The sequence below is a fragment of the Trachemys scripta genome, chromosome 1 (assembly GCF_013100865.1).
Source record: "Trachemys scripta elegans isolate TJP31775 chromosome 1, CAS_Tse_1.0, whole genome shotgun sequence".
NCBI classification, from domain to species: domain Eukaryota; kingdom Metazoa; phylum Chordata; order Testudines; family Emydidae; genus Trachemys; species Trachemys scripta.
In genome coordinates, this window is record NC_048298.1 from 128,267,098 (window position 1) to 128,281,601 (window position 14,504).

Below are 14,504 nucleotides of genomic sequence, written 5' to 3' on the forward strand. Positions count from 1 at the left end.
CAGGTAAACAAACCGGCCCGGCCCGCCAGCGGATTTCCCTGACAGGCCACATGCCAAAGGTTGCCAACCCCTGGTCTAACCTAAACATCTCTTCCTGCAATTTAAGCCCATTACTTCTTGTCCTATCCTCGGAGGTTAACGAGAACAATTTTTCTCCCTCCTCCTTGTAACAACCTATTATGTACTTGAAAACTGTTATGTCCCCTCTCAGTCTTCTCTTCTCCAGACTAAACAAGCCCATTTTTTTTCAATCTTCCTTGGTAGGTCATGTTTTGTAGACCTTTAATGATTTTTGTTGCTCTTCTCTGGACTGTCTCCAATTTGTCTACATCTTTCCTGAAATGTGGTGCCTGGAACGGGACACAATGTTCCACTTAAGGCCTTATCAGCATGGAGTAAAGTGTGAGAATTACTTCTTGTGTCTTGCTAACAACACTCCCAGTAACATCCCAGAATGATGTTCACTTTTTTTGCAACAGTGTTACACTGTTGACTCATATTTAGCTTGTGATCCATTATGACCTCCAGATCTCTTTCTGCAGTCATTTCCCATTTTGTATGTGTGCAACTGATTGTCCCTTCCTAAGTGGAGTACTTTGTGTTTGTCCTTATTGAATTTCATCCTATTTACTTCAGGCCATTTCTCCAGTTTGTCCAGATCATTTTGAATTTTAATCCTATCCTCCAAAGCACTTGCAACCCCTCCCAGCTTGGTACTGTCTGCAAACTTTATAAGTGCACTGTCTATGCCATTATCTAAATCATTGTTGGAAATATTGAACAGAACCAGACCCAGAACTGATCCCCACAGGACTGCACTCAATATTCTCTTCCAGCTTGACTGTTAACCACCGATAACTACTCTCTGGGAATGGTTTTCCAACCAGTTATGCACCCACTTTCTAGTAGGTCCATCTAGGTTGTATTTCCCTAATTTTTTTTTTTTATGAGAAGATCATGCAAGATGGTATCAAAAGCCTCACTAAAGCCAAGATATACCATGCCTACCACTTCCCCCTATCCACAAGGCTGGTTACCCTGGCAATATCAGGGATACAATCATGCTCCTCCCGCTCCAAAGGCACAGGCCCTTGCTACTGAAGCTACAGGAGCAACTCCAACTGTTGGTAGCAGTAGAGGGTCCATCAGGCACAGGTACACAGTTCTGATTCCACTCAGTAAGGAGCAGTGGTGCACTGATACTTACAGTGAGCCAGTTCCTGCTATGGAGATGTTTTCAAGTTCTGTCATGGTTTGTAAATGAAATGTAATATGTTAATCTCATCCTGGCCACTTTCTAAGACTCTGCAGCTTTAACTGACAGGCAGTCTTTGATCAGGTCATTAGTGCACAGCTGCAACCCTCTTTCCCAGTGCTCAGCTATCTATTGAGGTACTTCCTGGTAGCCAAAGCATCTGTACACCTCACAGTGACTGATGGATTTGTATCCTCATGACAGCATTGCGAGATAGGGAAGCACTGTCCCCATTTTACAGATGGGAGACTGAGGCACTGGGGAAACTAAATGATTTACACAAGATCATGCAGAAACTATGGGGTAGAATAGGCATTTTGATCCTGCATCTCCTCACACCTAGGCTAGAGCTGGAACTATGGAACCATCCGGCAGTGATACTTGGTGATGGATGCTGTAAGTCAGGATTAAGGTGCATTTGCAGTGCTGTGTGAAAAAGTTCACTCTACTTAATTCAAGCCAGGCCTATTATCCCCTCACTTTCAAGAGCATAACTTTATACACAAATATTTATCTTACATGAATCCCGGTGCCTTTCTAGGGTTATGGATTCTTTGGCCAGGACAGCAATAGGAAACATGCAGCTGGGAATCTCTCCCCAGATAATGAATGCACTCGTAATAAAATAACACATGTGGCCACTTTTTGGACAAGGGCCTGATATTCTGAGACTGCTCTAATTCTGAGTCTGAATATTGGCAGGCCACACTCTGCTGCCCTTAAGCTCCTGAGATGTGGGCTATAGCATGCCATTGCTTGGTAAGTGTAAGGTAAACTAGAAAGATATAGCAACTGTGAATGATATCTAATGCTTTGAGTAGTGTTGAGAGGTTATCAATATTGTCTTCCCAGATGTTCAGATGCAGCATAAATGTACTTGAATAATAATGCAACTTTGCATCTGTATAGTGGCTCCTATCAAAGGATTTCAAAGTTCATTCCCAACTTCAGTGAAGCAAGACTCCATAAATAACATCCCTGTGAGGCATCCAGTCATTTTACAGATGAGCCATGGAGAGGTTAAGTGACTGACCCAAGATCACACAGGAAGTCTGTAGCAGATCCAGAAACAGAGCTGAGCTCTCCTGACTCCTAGACCTGTACTTTATTAATACCCTACTGCCTGTCGAGGTGCAAGGGAAATGAAAGGGAAACCTGCTGAAATTTTCAGAACTGACGAGTGATCTTGAGTCCCCACCTTCAAAAATTCTAAAGGGGCCTGATACGCAGACAGCATTGAGCGCCTACCCTCTAAAAGTCAGAGTTATGCAACTAGAACTAGAAAAACCTTTCTTGCATACAACATAGCAATATTTTTTTTCCATAGCAGAGAGAAACATGAGGGCAGCAATGTCAGAGCAATATGTGCACAGACCGATAAGCTGAACACTGAAAACAAGAGATCTAAGGTCATAAAATGTTTCTGTTAAAGTTGACTCATGGAGCCAGAGAACAAGTTCCAAGTGGAAGTTGCTAAGGCTCCCAGAATGTTTGGAATGATTCTCAGTAGTGCCAGGAAGCAGGTGTGATCTGACCCTCTCCTTGAGATCTATCTTCTGACATGTCTAATAAGCAGCATTGTCAGTAGCCTTGAAAAAGACTATGGGCCCTATATTCCAACAGAGGGAACGTAATAATAGGGCATCCAATTCCCATACTTTTATCAACACATGCACACACAGGGTGGGAATTTTTAAGGCACTTCAGTGTTGGTTTAACTCTGCTCCCATTGAAGTCAATGGGAGTTTTACCATTTTCTTCAATGTGAGGTGAGTTAAACCAACTGAGTGCTTTAGAAAATCCCACCCCTATCGTACAAAGGGCAGTGGATGAGTGATTTTGATGTGCTATTAACTGAACATTGTTCTCCAAAGTGTCTGCCAAAGGTGATGAGACTGCATTAGAGCAGGGAAGAGTGGTTTAAGAAACCTTTAAGTATTAGAAAATGTGCCAGGAATTGATGAAACTTCAGTACTGGTTGAAATCAGATTTTCAGCACCTCATTAAATGTCTGAAAAACTACTCAGCTAAACCAAAATACCTTTTAAAAAAGAACTAAATTATATGCTACCAAAAAGTGAAAGGAACTCTGCACAAAGAAGCAGATAATGGTGTTCTACAGCTGTATAGATGGGTTCAGAGTAGGAAACTAGTTATCCCTAAAGGTTCGGTTAATTGTCTTATCTATGTGCTTAAGAAGTTCCATGCTTTCCCTTGGCTTCCTTGTTCCCCCTTAATTTTATATTTTATTTCCCCCTCCACCAGAGTGCCCCCTCTCCTCTGCTCCCTTTACCTCCAAATACGGTTTAGTAGAATGACAATGAGTTTTATGGGGTTAACATGGTAATCTTAGAATTCAGTTCTTATCTCAGCGGAAAGCATTCTGTACATACCAGAGATAATTCTGTCACTCATTTTTTGTACTCCTACAAGGTATGTGAAGTATCTGAGAATCATCTAGCTCATTGATATTGATGTGTAAAGGGGAGGATGGTTTGGTGAGTCCTCTCCAAAATGTCCATCTGCAGAAACATGTAAAGGTCCATTACCTATATTCTCCAATGTACCTAAATGGCCATACAATGACTTTACAAGAGGCAATGACTTCACGCACATCTCTGTTGGTGCTCAATAGGAGTTAGATGGCTAGCTGCCTTTTGAAAGTCTCCCTCATTTTTTTCAGAAGATATTTTGGAACACAGAAAATGGAAATGGCTCAGTATCAAATATTTTAGAAGATAAAACAGACACAAATATCCACTTGACTGTTGGGAGTTAATGATGAGCCAGGTCAGAACAAGAGAGAGCCTTGTGCTAGGGCTCATCTGATAGCTGCTTACCTCTCAATACCATTATTGCATCCAATGTCTTGATTTGAGGAACACCTGAGACAAACAGTCTGGGTTGCCCACTGCCTTGAGCCTACTGTAGTCATATCTGTACAAAGTGCCATCAAATACAAATAACACACTGGAGAAGGCAGTGGAGAATCAGACTCCTTTGCTGTTTTTTTCCTTTCTCTCTTTCATTGTCTTCTTCCTACAGGCAACCTAACTCAGTATTCAAATGTTTAGATGCCGGCTTTAAATATGTAAGCATCTATCAGGGTTGATTAGGTATACTTATTCCTGCCGCAAGACGGGGGGCTGGACTAGATGACCTCTTAAGGTCTCTTCCAGTCCCACATTTCTATAATTCTCCCTCACTCATCTCCCTCAGTCTCCGATTTAGTGAGCAATGAGTCTCAAACTGTTTAACCTAGACAGGGACCCGATCCTGCACTTGACTCAAAGGGAGAGCAGAAGTCCATCTTTCTGGAGCCTCCTTGAAGTTGCTGGAATTCTGTGTGGATGCAGCAGTTTGTCCCTGCACAGTCAGGACACTGCTCTGTAATGTCACTGTCCATTCCTCCTTCAACTTCCTCCTTAAGACCTACTTCTATCATGAATCCTAAGAAAACTGTCAACTATTAGTAGCAAGACAAAGGGCAAATGAGGAAAGATGATACTTATTTGAGAAATACATATTCCTTGTAGTTTGTATTCCTGTCCCCCCTGTGTCCATCATATGTTGCTTGTCTACTCAAACTGTGAGTTTTGGGGCAAGGCCTGTGCCTTTGTTTGTATTTGGAAAGTACATCATACGGGCTGTTGCTGCCACTGTAATGTATCCTAACACATTACAGGGGCTGTTACAATCCAGATAAAAAATAACTGCTTCTCTACATGAGGAGCTGTGTGTGGTTGGCAAAAGGGGTTTGAAATGGAGGATTGGGTTTTATCATGTCAGACCCTCCCAGAGGTGGCCGTTATACCAATTGGGCGGGGGGCAGGCTGGAGAGCTCAATATGCTATATACAGCTTTAGATTTGAAGGTGCCCAGTTGTGGTTAGTCCTAGTGAGGAAAAGATCTGATGACAGTTGAGTAAGAGAGACTTAAGGATGCTGCTTGAATTAATTTTCTTGTGTGTCTATTTAGTGTCGCTGGTTATTATGTATTGTTCATAATGAAACCATGCACGTCCTGCTCTTAACATCTGGAGACCAGGTCTGCATGTGTTCGTCATGTCTCGTTATGCTGTTTAAAATGCTTTGGAAGTGTGGTCTATGGATTAGGAGACCTGGGTTCTGATCCTAGCTGAGACTTTCCCAAGTTCATGCTTTAGCTTTTGGTGCCTCTGATTCCCTTCCTGTTCCATATCTATTTATAGCATAAACTTTTCAGGGGCAGGGACTGCATCTCACTGTGGGTCTATCTACATTGCAATTAGACACCCACAGCTGGCCCATGCCAGCCAACTTGGGCTTGGGGGGCTGGGGATGTGGGGCTGTTTCATTGCTGTGTAGACTTCTGGGCTTGGGCTGGAGCCTGAGCTCTGGGACCCTCCCACCTTGCAGGGTCCTAAAGCCAGGGATCCAACCTGAGCCCAAACATCTGCACTGCAATTAAACAGCCGCTTCGCCCGAGACCTGCAAGCCCGAGTCAGCTGGGATGGGCCAGCCATGGGTGTCTGTCTGCAGTGTAGGCAGACCCTTTGTGTTTGGTAGATGGGACCTCCATCTCAGTTGGGGCTCTAGGTGCTACTGTGAATATGTAATTAATAATCATCATAAGTAAAATATTCTGGACCTTTGGGGATAGTTTGAACAATATTTAATGAGTTGCTGAGAGCAAAGGCTTTTGCTCTAATATCAGCTACAGACAACGGGTCTGTGCATGTGAATATTTATAGTACTGTGATTTTAAGATTGACTCCTTTCCCTGCTCCTTTCAGAACACTGGAAAAGGCAAGTCACTTTTAATAAATGCACTGTTTGTGTGTGTGTATATTGTGGTAGTGCCTAGGAGCCCCAGTCTCAGACCAGGGCCCCATTGTGTGAGGCCCTGTGCAAGCACCGAACAAAAAGATGGTCTCTGCCTCAAACAATTTACAATCTGACCTCAAATTGGGTTGACAACTGGATCTTGTGGGGAGGGGAGATTAGAGTCCTAGAATTTAAGGCTAGAAGAGACCACCAAATCATCTAGTCTGACCGCATGCACATCATAGGCCACCAAAGCCCATCCAGTTACCCCTGTATTGAGCCCAACAACCTGGATTAGATGATAGCCCTCAGGAGACTAAACTTCTGTGTGCCATAGGCAGAAAATCTGTGGGACTGATGTGCACCTGTGCCTGAGAGCCCTGCAATGGCAGGGAATTGATTAGTTGGGATGAGCCCAGATGATCCTAGCAAGTGTCTTGCATGCCACCCTGCAGAGGAAGGTCAAAAAAACGCAATTTTGATCTGGGGGAAAATTCCTTCCCCATCCCCAAAATGGTGATCACTTACCTCCTGAACATGTGGGTGAGACTCACCAGCCAAGCAGCTGAGAGAGAGAGAATTTATTGGTGGGGGAAGGGGAATGTCCTTCCTGACCACAGAGGTTTAGGAACATAAGACTGGAATGGACCCCTAGGGCTGCTGACCCCAGTCTCCCATCCTAACAGGTAATCCTGTCATACACCACCACCCGTACATTTATCAAGCTCTATCTTAAAGCTAATTTAGTTTGTCCCCACTACTCCTATTGGGAGGCTGTTCCAACACGTCACTCCTCTGATGGCTAGACAACTTCTAATTTTCAGCCTGAATTTATTCTTGGCCAGTTTATATCCATTTGTTTGTATGTCAGCATTTTTCTTTAACTTAAATAGCTTTTCTTCCTCCCTGGTGTATACCCCCTCTGATGTGATATACTTACAGAGAGCAATCATCGTCCGTCTCAGCCTTCACTGCTCTCCATTCTCAGCTGGCATGCTGTTAGAATGTTGCTTACTGTGACTGAGGGCAGGTCTACACTACGGGGAACAGTCGACCTAAGTTACACAACTCCAGCTACTTTATTCACGTAACTGGAGTTGACGTAGCCTAGGTCAACCTTTTGCGGTGTCTACGCTGGGCTGGGTTGATGGGAGAAACTCTCTCGTTGACTTACCGTATGCTTCTCGTTCTTGTGGAGTACCGGAGTCAACGGGAGAGCAATCGGCAGTTGATTTAGCAGGTCTTCACTAGACCCGCTAAATCGACCCCTGGTGGATGGATCACTGCGCGTCAATCCCCTGGTAGGCAGAGATGAGCCATGAGTAGTGCACTGGTTACTGGATCAGCCCGGCCCATAAACATAGAGAAGCGTGTATTTGCCCAGGACAGACTGGGAAATTGACTTCTGGAAAAATCCCTCCTGACTAGTACAGTATTGCCAACTACAAATGTTCAAAATGCCTGAATCAGACCTCAAACATCATTGAGATTATTAAAATAACAACTGTTGGGATCACATTGGATATGCTTGGGACACATTTTCAAGCTTTTTTCTGCACCCATGAGGGCTAGAAACTGACTTAAAGAAAAAAAAAGAAAAAAAGAAAAAGCAGAGTCTCTCACATCTTCACATGACTCCAGGAGCTGGCCGTGTAAGAAAACATCAAAAATCACAAGCGTCACAACAATATTCAAGAGTTGGCAAGTCAAGCTATGTGAAATTAAGCACTTTACGGCAGCGATAGATGGAGAGAAAGAGGTGTTCCCCTTGTAAGTGGCTGGAAGATGGAGAAGGAAGGAATGGTGAAGGCATGAAATAAGCCCCCATGTCAACAAGAGGGAGTGGAAGGAGAGGGGTTGTAGCTTCCTCTTCCCAGTAGCTAGCAGTCACAGGGCCTAAATCCCCTCAGCCTAGCACAACCATGCCAATACAAAGTGGGTGTCAAATTCTACCGAATTAAAACGATGTTTTTACATAGGTGGAGTTGACTGCACATGATACAACACAGCAGTGAGGTCCAATAAATGCACTAATTCTTCAAAGGGCAATGGCCCAAAGAATTATGGGATGTGAAAGGTTAAAAAAATGGTTGCAGAAAGGGGGGCGGAATTGAGCTGCTGTCAGGAACGCTTCTATCTTAATTATTTTGAAACAATCTCTAATTTCTATTATTTGTATTTAAAAAAAAAAAAAAAACACAGAAAAAACACCTCAGTGCACTTAGGCTCCAAGCAGAATTTATCTGACCAGCAAATAACATCTAGAATGTAGTTAAATAATTAATCTCTTCCTGTAGAGTTGAGCAATGATGGGAACTGCCTCCCACAGCCATTAGCACTCATCTGCTTTGTCTGTTCGTTGTGTGGGGAGGTGATTGTAGAAGAACTCCATGCTGGATTCAGTCCTGATTGCTCTGGGTAGTTTTCCATAAACAATCTGTTACTTGGAAGGGGAATGCTTTAACGTTGTAGATTGATTAAAACACAGTTCATGAGCGTCTCAAATTCACAAAGTCAGCGCAGGTCCTTAGTTACTCAAGCCCCTAAACACCTGTCTCCTCCCCTTTTTCATGATTCACAGGGACCCTGGTCGAAAGCAGCTATGATTTTGCTAATTCCTGGGCCTTGCACAGTGAAGATAAGCGATGCAAAAGAGTGCCTGCTCCAAGCAACACCTGCAATATTTCATCCGAATTTGCAGATAAGGTTGGTGCCATACCAATAGACTGTGAGCTCAGTCCTGCTTCTTTGAAGCCAGTAATAGTTTTATTCCTGGGAACCTACTTGTTAGAGCATGATCCTGCAAAGTCTGGAGTGTCTTCATCTCCCATTAACTTCCAGGGTGATTTCAGATGCTTAGCTCCACACATGATTGGCCCTAATAGTCTGAATCAAGCTTCAGAAGTAGTATATGCCCAGTACTACAGCACCAGTCTTTATGTAGAGGGAGCTTCACACTCACTAAGGCCTTTGTCTGAGGGCAGGGCTATACTATAAATGCTTAGTTACTCCACCTCCCCACGAGGTGGTAGCTCTGTTGGCGGGAGAAGCTCTCCTGCTGACATAGTGCTGTCTATTCCGGGGGTGAGGGGTTAAGGTCAGTTAAACTATGTCACTTAGGGGTGTGGATTTTTCATACCCAGAGCAACATAGTTATACTGAAGTAAGTGTGTAGTGTAGATCTGGCCTAAGAAGAAGAAGAATAGTTCAGTGGTTAAGGGCTTATCCTGGGATTTGTGACAGCTAGGTTCAATTCCCTACTCTCCCACAAATTTTTCCTATGTGATCTTGGGCAAGTTACTTAATGTCTCTGGATATGTCTACACAGCAACTAGACATCCATGGCTGCCCCGTGCCAACCAGCTGAGGCTCGCAGGGCTCGGGCTGCAGGGCTGTTTCATGGCTGTGTAGCCTTCCAGGCTCAGGCTGAAGCCCTGGCTCTAGGACCCTGTGAGGTGGGAGAGTCCCAGAGCTGGGGCTTCAGCCCAAGCCCAGAAGTCTACACTGCGGTGAAACAGCCCCACAGATCCAGCCCTGCGAGCCCGAGTTGGGTGGCACGGGGCAGCCGCGGGTGCTTAGTTGCTGAGTCTGTGGCTTAGTTCCCCATTGTAAAATGGGGATAATAGCACTTTCCTACTTCACAGGGGTGTCATGAGGATAAGTCCATTAAAGATAATGAAGCGCTCAGATACTGTGGTGATGATGGGGGACCATATTTGTATCAACTTAACATTAGTAAGAATAAGCTTTTACACAACCAGTAGAAATATTTCTGTGGTTTTTTAAATACCAATGGGAGCAGTTTCTTTTTAAGAAACACCCCCCTGAACTGCTAGCAGCTCAGTCATTGCAGCAGCCCTGTGCTAGTGCCCTGAAGGTGAAATAGGCTAAGACTAATTACAAAGAAACATGCACATTCCTAGCCTACCTGGGTTTTTTTAAAGCAGTGGGAGATGCAAAAAGTAAACAGCATGAACTCTGTCCCATAAAGGAAGTGTTTTCAATGAACTGCAGTTCAAGAGCCTCTAATGGCCTGCAGAGCAGCTGTGGGTGGTGTATGGAAAGTCAGCTGGTCAACTGGTGCTGTCTCTCCTCTTTTCCCCAGCTGCTAGACTTCATTAAAAGAAGCTAAAACTACACGATGATGCACTTTTTTGGATATTACTGTTCTACATTGGCAAGGGCCACGGGGATGTTATATCGTTATCAATAGGAGGGAAGGTTGGCTGTATGCTCGTGACCATGAGGGGAAGTGTCCATGAGACAATCTATGTAGTACCATGTGGTCTGCACTATGAAAATATTTCAGAAGGCCTGATCTGAAGTGTAATTTGTAATGCAGGCAAAGAGGTTTGGTCCTGATCTTGTGATGAGATGCATACAGGCAGGTCTGTGTGGAACCAGTGATGTTCCTGCATGGATCTCATTACAGGGTCGGGCCCTGGTACTGAAAAAAATGTATTTTTAATATGATGTGTCCCTTTGATCCAGCAACTCCTGTTCACTGGTTTAACTAATACCCAGGGGCACCAAACCTTTGTGACAGTGTGATTTGGCAGCTTTTCAGGGGCGACAAGTCTCTACATAATTTCCATCTCAACGGGTGTGCATTTGATTGATAGCAAATGCACAGTCCCACAAAATTTACTTCTGCTCAGATCTTCTTTGGAAGAGGAACAGAAATGCTTTATTGTTTGAGCTTCCTACCACTAAAAATCTGCAGCTGATCAATTCTGTCCTTACTGAATAGTTAGGGGATGAGGGCAGCCAAGGGCTGCATTTTATGGCTCTTAGTTGCACTTGGGAATCTGTTACAGGTGCAATGCAAGTCAGTCTAATCTGTCATCAGAGGATTGTCATTAGTACAATACATGTGCTGCTTGGGCATGCCAGGATCACCCTGCTAACTGGTTTAGTAGTGACATTTGCTGGAGAATACTTATAGGGCCATTCTGCTGATTGCAGTGTCAGATGCAAATGGAGACTGGCCTCGTGGTACCCACAGATTTTCATATTATCACAATACTGTTCTGACCAACATCTGGACACCGAGGGTGGAAAAATCCCCTCAGTAATACAGCTTATGCCTAGTTAGTGAACATCCTCTTTTTCTCTTGCCATTACCCACCCTAGCAGTTTCCTCTGAAGGCTGCATAAAAATAATCCTGGGCTGTGGCCAAAGAACCACTCGGGCAAGGCTCAGGAGGGCTGTGTGCAAAGGTGCCACTTATATCCTGCCTATATCCTGAGCTAGCAAGGTGTGTCCTTGGTTGCCCAATGCTGAACACAGCTTGCCTGAAGGCTGCTCTAAACTGCATCAGGTGCCAAGAGCACTTGGGGGATATTCTGGCACCAGGAGATCACCAGTGTGTAAGGAGGCCTCAGTCATGCCTCTTTTTTTCCACAGCTGCTGCAACAGGTGCTGCCTTAGTAGCTGCTCTGGTGACTCCATGTTCCCCAAGGATTCCCCGAGGCAGGGGATCCTCAAATTAGTCATCATGGGGGTAGCGTTGTTTTTCTGGAGTGATGCAAAGATGCTGTGACTCAGCCAAGGGTCTTTCCCTTGGGCTCCATCCCTTTTTTGCCTCTGCTTTGCAGGTATAAATATGCCCTCTGTTTCCATTAAGCATGCAGTAAACACGTACAAATCCTCACTGCTTTAGGAACAAAGCAGTTATTTAAGAGTTCACTTACTGTGCCTTCAGTATTACAGAGTGTGGTGGTCATGGTGAAATCAATTTTTAACCCATTTAGTGCTAATCTTGTGTACGCCGGTGTGAATTTGGAGTAAGTCGGCTGACTTTGGCATAGCTCTAGATTGACAGTGATAGAACTGTGATCAGAATTTGGCTGAGTAGTTGGAAACTTGGGGCTAATCTAGATCAATGCTTTTTAAGTTGGGCCTAAGATGATAGAGGAAATACGATGTAGAAAGTTCCTGCTCTGGGGATATTTGATTATTCATTACTCAGCCACACAGCGGAGGAGCTTACTTATGTTCAGAGGAGCTTCTGGCTATTTACACAGACTCCTAAACCTTTTGAGCCTCTGAATAACGATATTCCTATTAAACATTCTAAAATTCATCAGAATGTACTTGCAACCCCAAACTTGTAGCCCCAGGCCCCTAGAATCTAGAGAATTGGGTGTGGAAATGTGTTAACTATGGATGCAGGTGGAACCCTGCCTACTCCATCTGGTATGTCTTCACTGCAATCAGAGGTGTCATTGTGGTAGATGGAGACATACCTGAGCTAACTTTCAGCTAGAGCTGGGTGACATTTTTCAGATTAATTATTTATTTACCAAAAAATGCAGTTTTGATTGACCTGGAACAAGTCACAAATTTGACAGAAATTTGCCAAAAATACAATAGTTTTGGTTAAAATATTTTGGGGGGGACTGGGAAGGAGGCCTTACAACTGTTAGCCTAGCTTTTAGAGAACTCACCTGGGATGTAGCAGACCTGGATTAAATTCCCCCCTCTGCCTGATGTGGAGAGGGGATTTGAACAGGGGTCCCCCCACTTCCCTGAAGAGTGCCCTAACCACTGAACTATGAGATATTCTGGGTTGAGTCTCCTCTCTCCTGCTGAATCTGTTCCACTCTTTATAAATAATTAGACCTTGGAGCAGGGATTTAACGCTTGGGTCTTCCACATCCTAGGTGAGTGCCCTGACCACTAAACTCCAGAATAATCCTCACTCTTTCTCTGGTCCAATAACTGTTCATTGTCATTCATAGTGGTAGTTCATAGTAATGGATAATGACAGTGAACATCTTTTTCCTAAGCCTGAGTTTAGGTCTATGGAGAGTTTACCTTGGTTTCTGAGTTGATAGAAATCTGCCTTATTTATGGTGCTAAGGCTCTGTGAGACCTGCTGGATTTGGTTTGCTTGACTGCACCAAAATACAAACCCATTCTAAAACTGGTTGGAACTGCAGTGTGGATGAGGCTTTGGTGCCTGGAACAGTTCTTATAACTGGTTGGGGCCACTGGAGCTTTGTCTATCAAAATCAGTTTGAATTTGTTGGAAAATTCTGCCATTGTAGACAAGGCCACAGCAATCCCCCAGCCCTGGCCTTGATTCTAAAACAGAATGAGTACAGTTTACAGTGTGGATTAGAATTTACAGTTGCTTCTATATAAACCACGTTAAATATTGCTGCTTTGCAAGACGACATTTGCTCCGCAGGCCAATGAAATGAGCTTCTCTATTCTGTGAATTCCTGAGCCCACAGCATTTGACAAACATTGACTCAATTTATTCACTGCCATGAATAAACGTTGTACTATTAATAGAAGTCCAACAAAAGTGAGAGCTTGCTGAAGAATTCCGATCTTTTCAATCAAGAAACAGATTCCTTTGTTTGCTAGCTTCAGCTTCAGGAATGCAAATCTCCCCCATCTCTCAGCCCCTTTGGATCTGAGGCAGTCAGCTGGTAGGGGAAGAAAACAATAGCTTTGGTTCATGTCATTTCTCTCCCCCATCTAGATCTGGAGTTCTTGTCTTTTCTTCCCCCACAAATTGCTGTTTCAAACCATGTCTCTGTAGAGATGCCTCACAATTCGATTTGTTTAACAAATGCTTTGGAAGATGAACAGCTCTATGGGCCTGATCCAAAGGCAAAACTAGAGCTCTTGCACTGACTTCAATAAAAAGCCTGGCATTAAGTATGACAAACAGTGGAGCCCTGTAAATTGGTTTGAAAAAATGGAATTGCCTGGATACAGATTACTCATGACAAGATGAAAACTCTGACAGGGAAACTGTCTGGGTGCAGGGGTTATAGTAAGAGGAGTTGGGGGAGGACAGCTCCTGCTGCTTTTCCAGATTTCCTCTTCTGCTGTGGCTAGTGAGGTGAGCACTTCCCAGGCAGGAGAAGCTGAAGTTGCATTATTTCTGGGGCTCCTAACCTTTCCTGCCAGTGTGTGAAACAGCAACTGATGGGGGAAGAAGAGGTATCCTGGCTGTGACACCCCTATACACCACCTCTTCTCCGAAGGAAGGTCAGTCCTGCCTGCTCTCTGTCTTTCTCCTTCACTGGAGAAGGGGACAGAAAGAATTCCTGCTGCCTCCCTTTCCGCTTCAGGGAGACAGCTCCCTCCCCACTCCACCTCAGTGCACACACCAGCTCTGTCTATTTTTGCATAAAATCTCTGTCTTGACATGTCTTTAAATTGTGCAGTTCCCTGCATTTGACAGCGTTCCATGGAAGGATCCCCCTGAGCCCCCATCTTTACCTGTTTTGTGCATCTGTACAGATTCTCCACCCTGGCTACATTCTCCATCCTGCTAGAAAATGGGGATGGGAAGCACCAGCAATATGCTGGCTCTACCCACGCACACGCTTTTGCTTGGATGGCTATGGCGCTGCCTGGAGACTTGAATTCCCTTCAGATACATTTATTCCCTGGTCCCCATTCTCTTCCCCTTGCTGCA

The 14,504-nt window shown here is 44.3% G+C and overlaps 1 protein-coding gene across 1 annotated transcript in view; it reads left to right on the forward strand.

Moving 5' to 3' along the window:
- Positions 1-14,504, forward strand: part of VWF (von Willebrand factor) — a 246,104-nt gene that overhangs the window by 19,554 nt on the left and 212,046 nt on the right. The window contains exon 6 of the mRNA XM_034784806.1: positions 8,642-8,766. Coding sequence (XP_034640697.1) covers positions 8,642-8,766 — 125 coding nt within the window. The remainder of the gene's footprint in view (positions 1-8,641; positions 8,767-14,504) is intronic.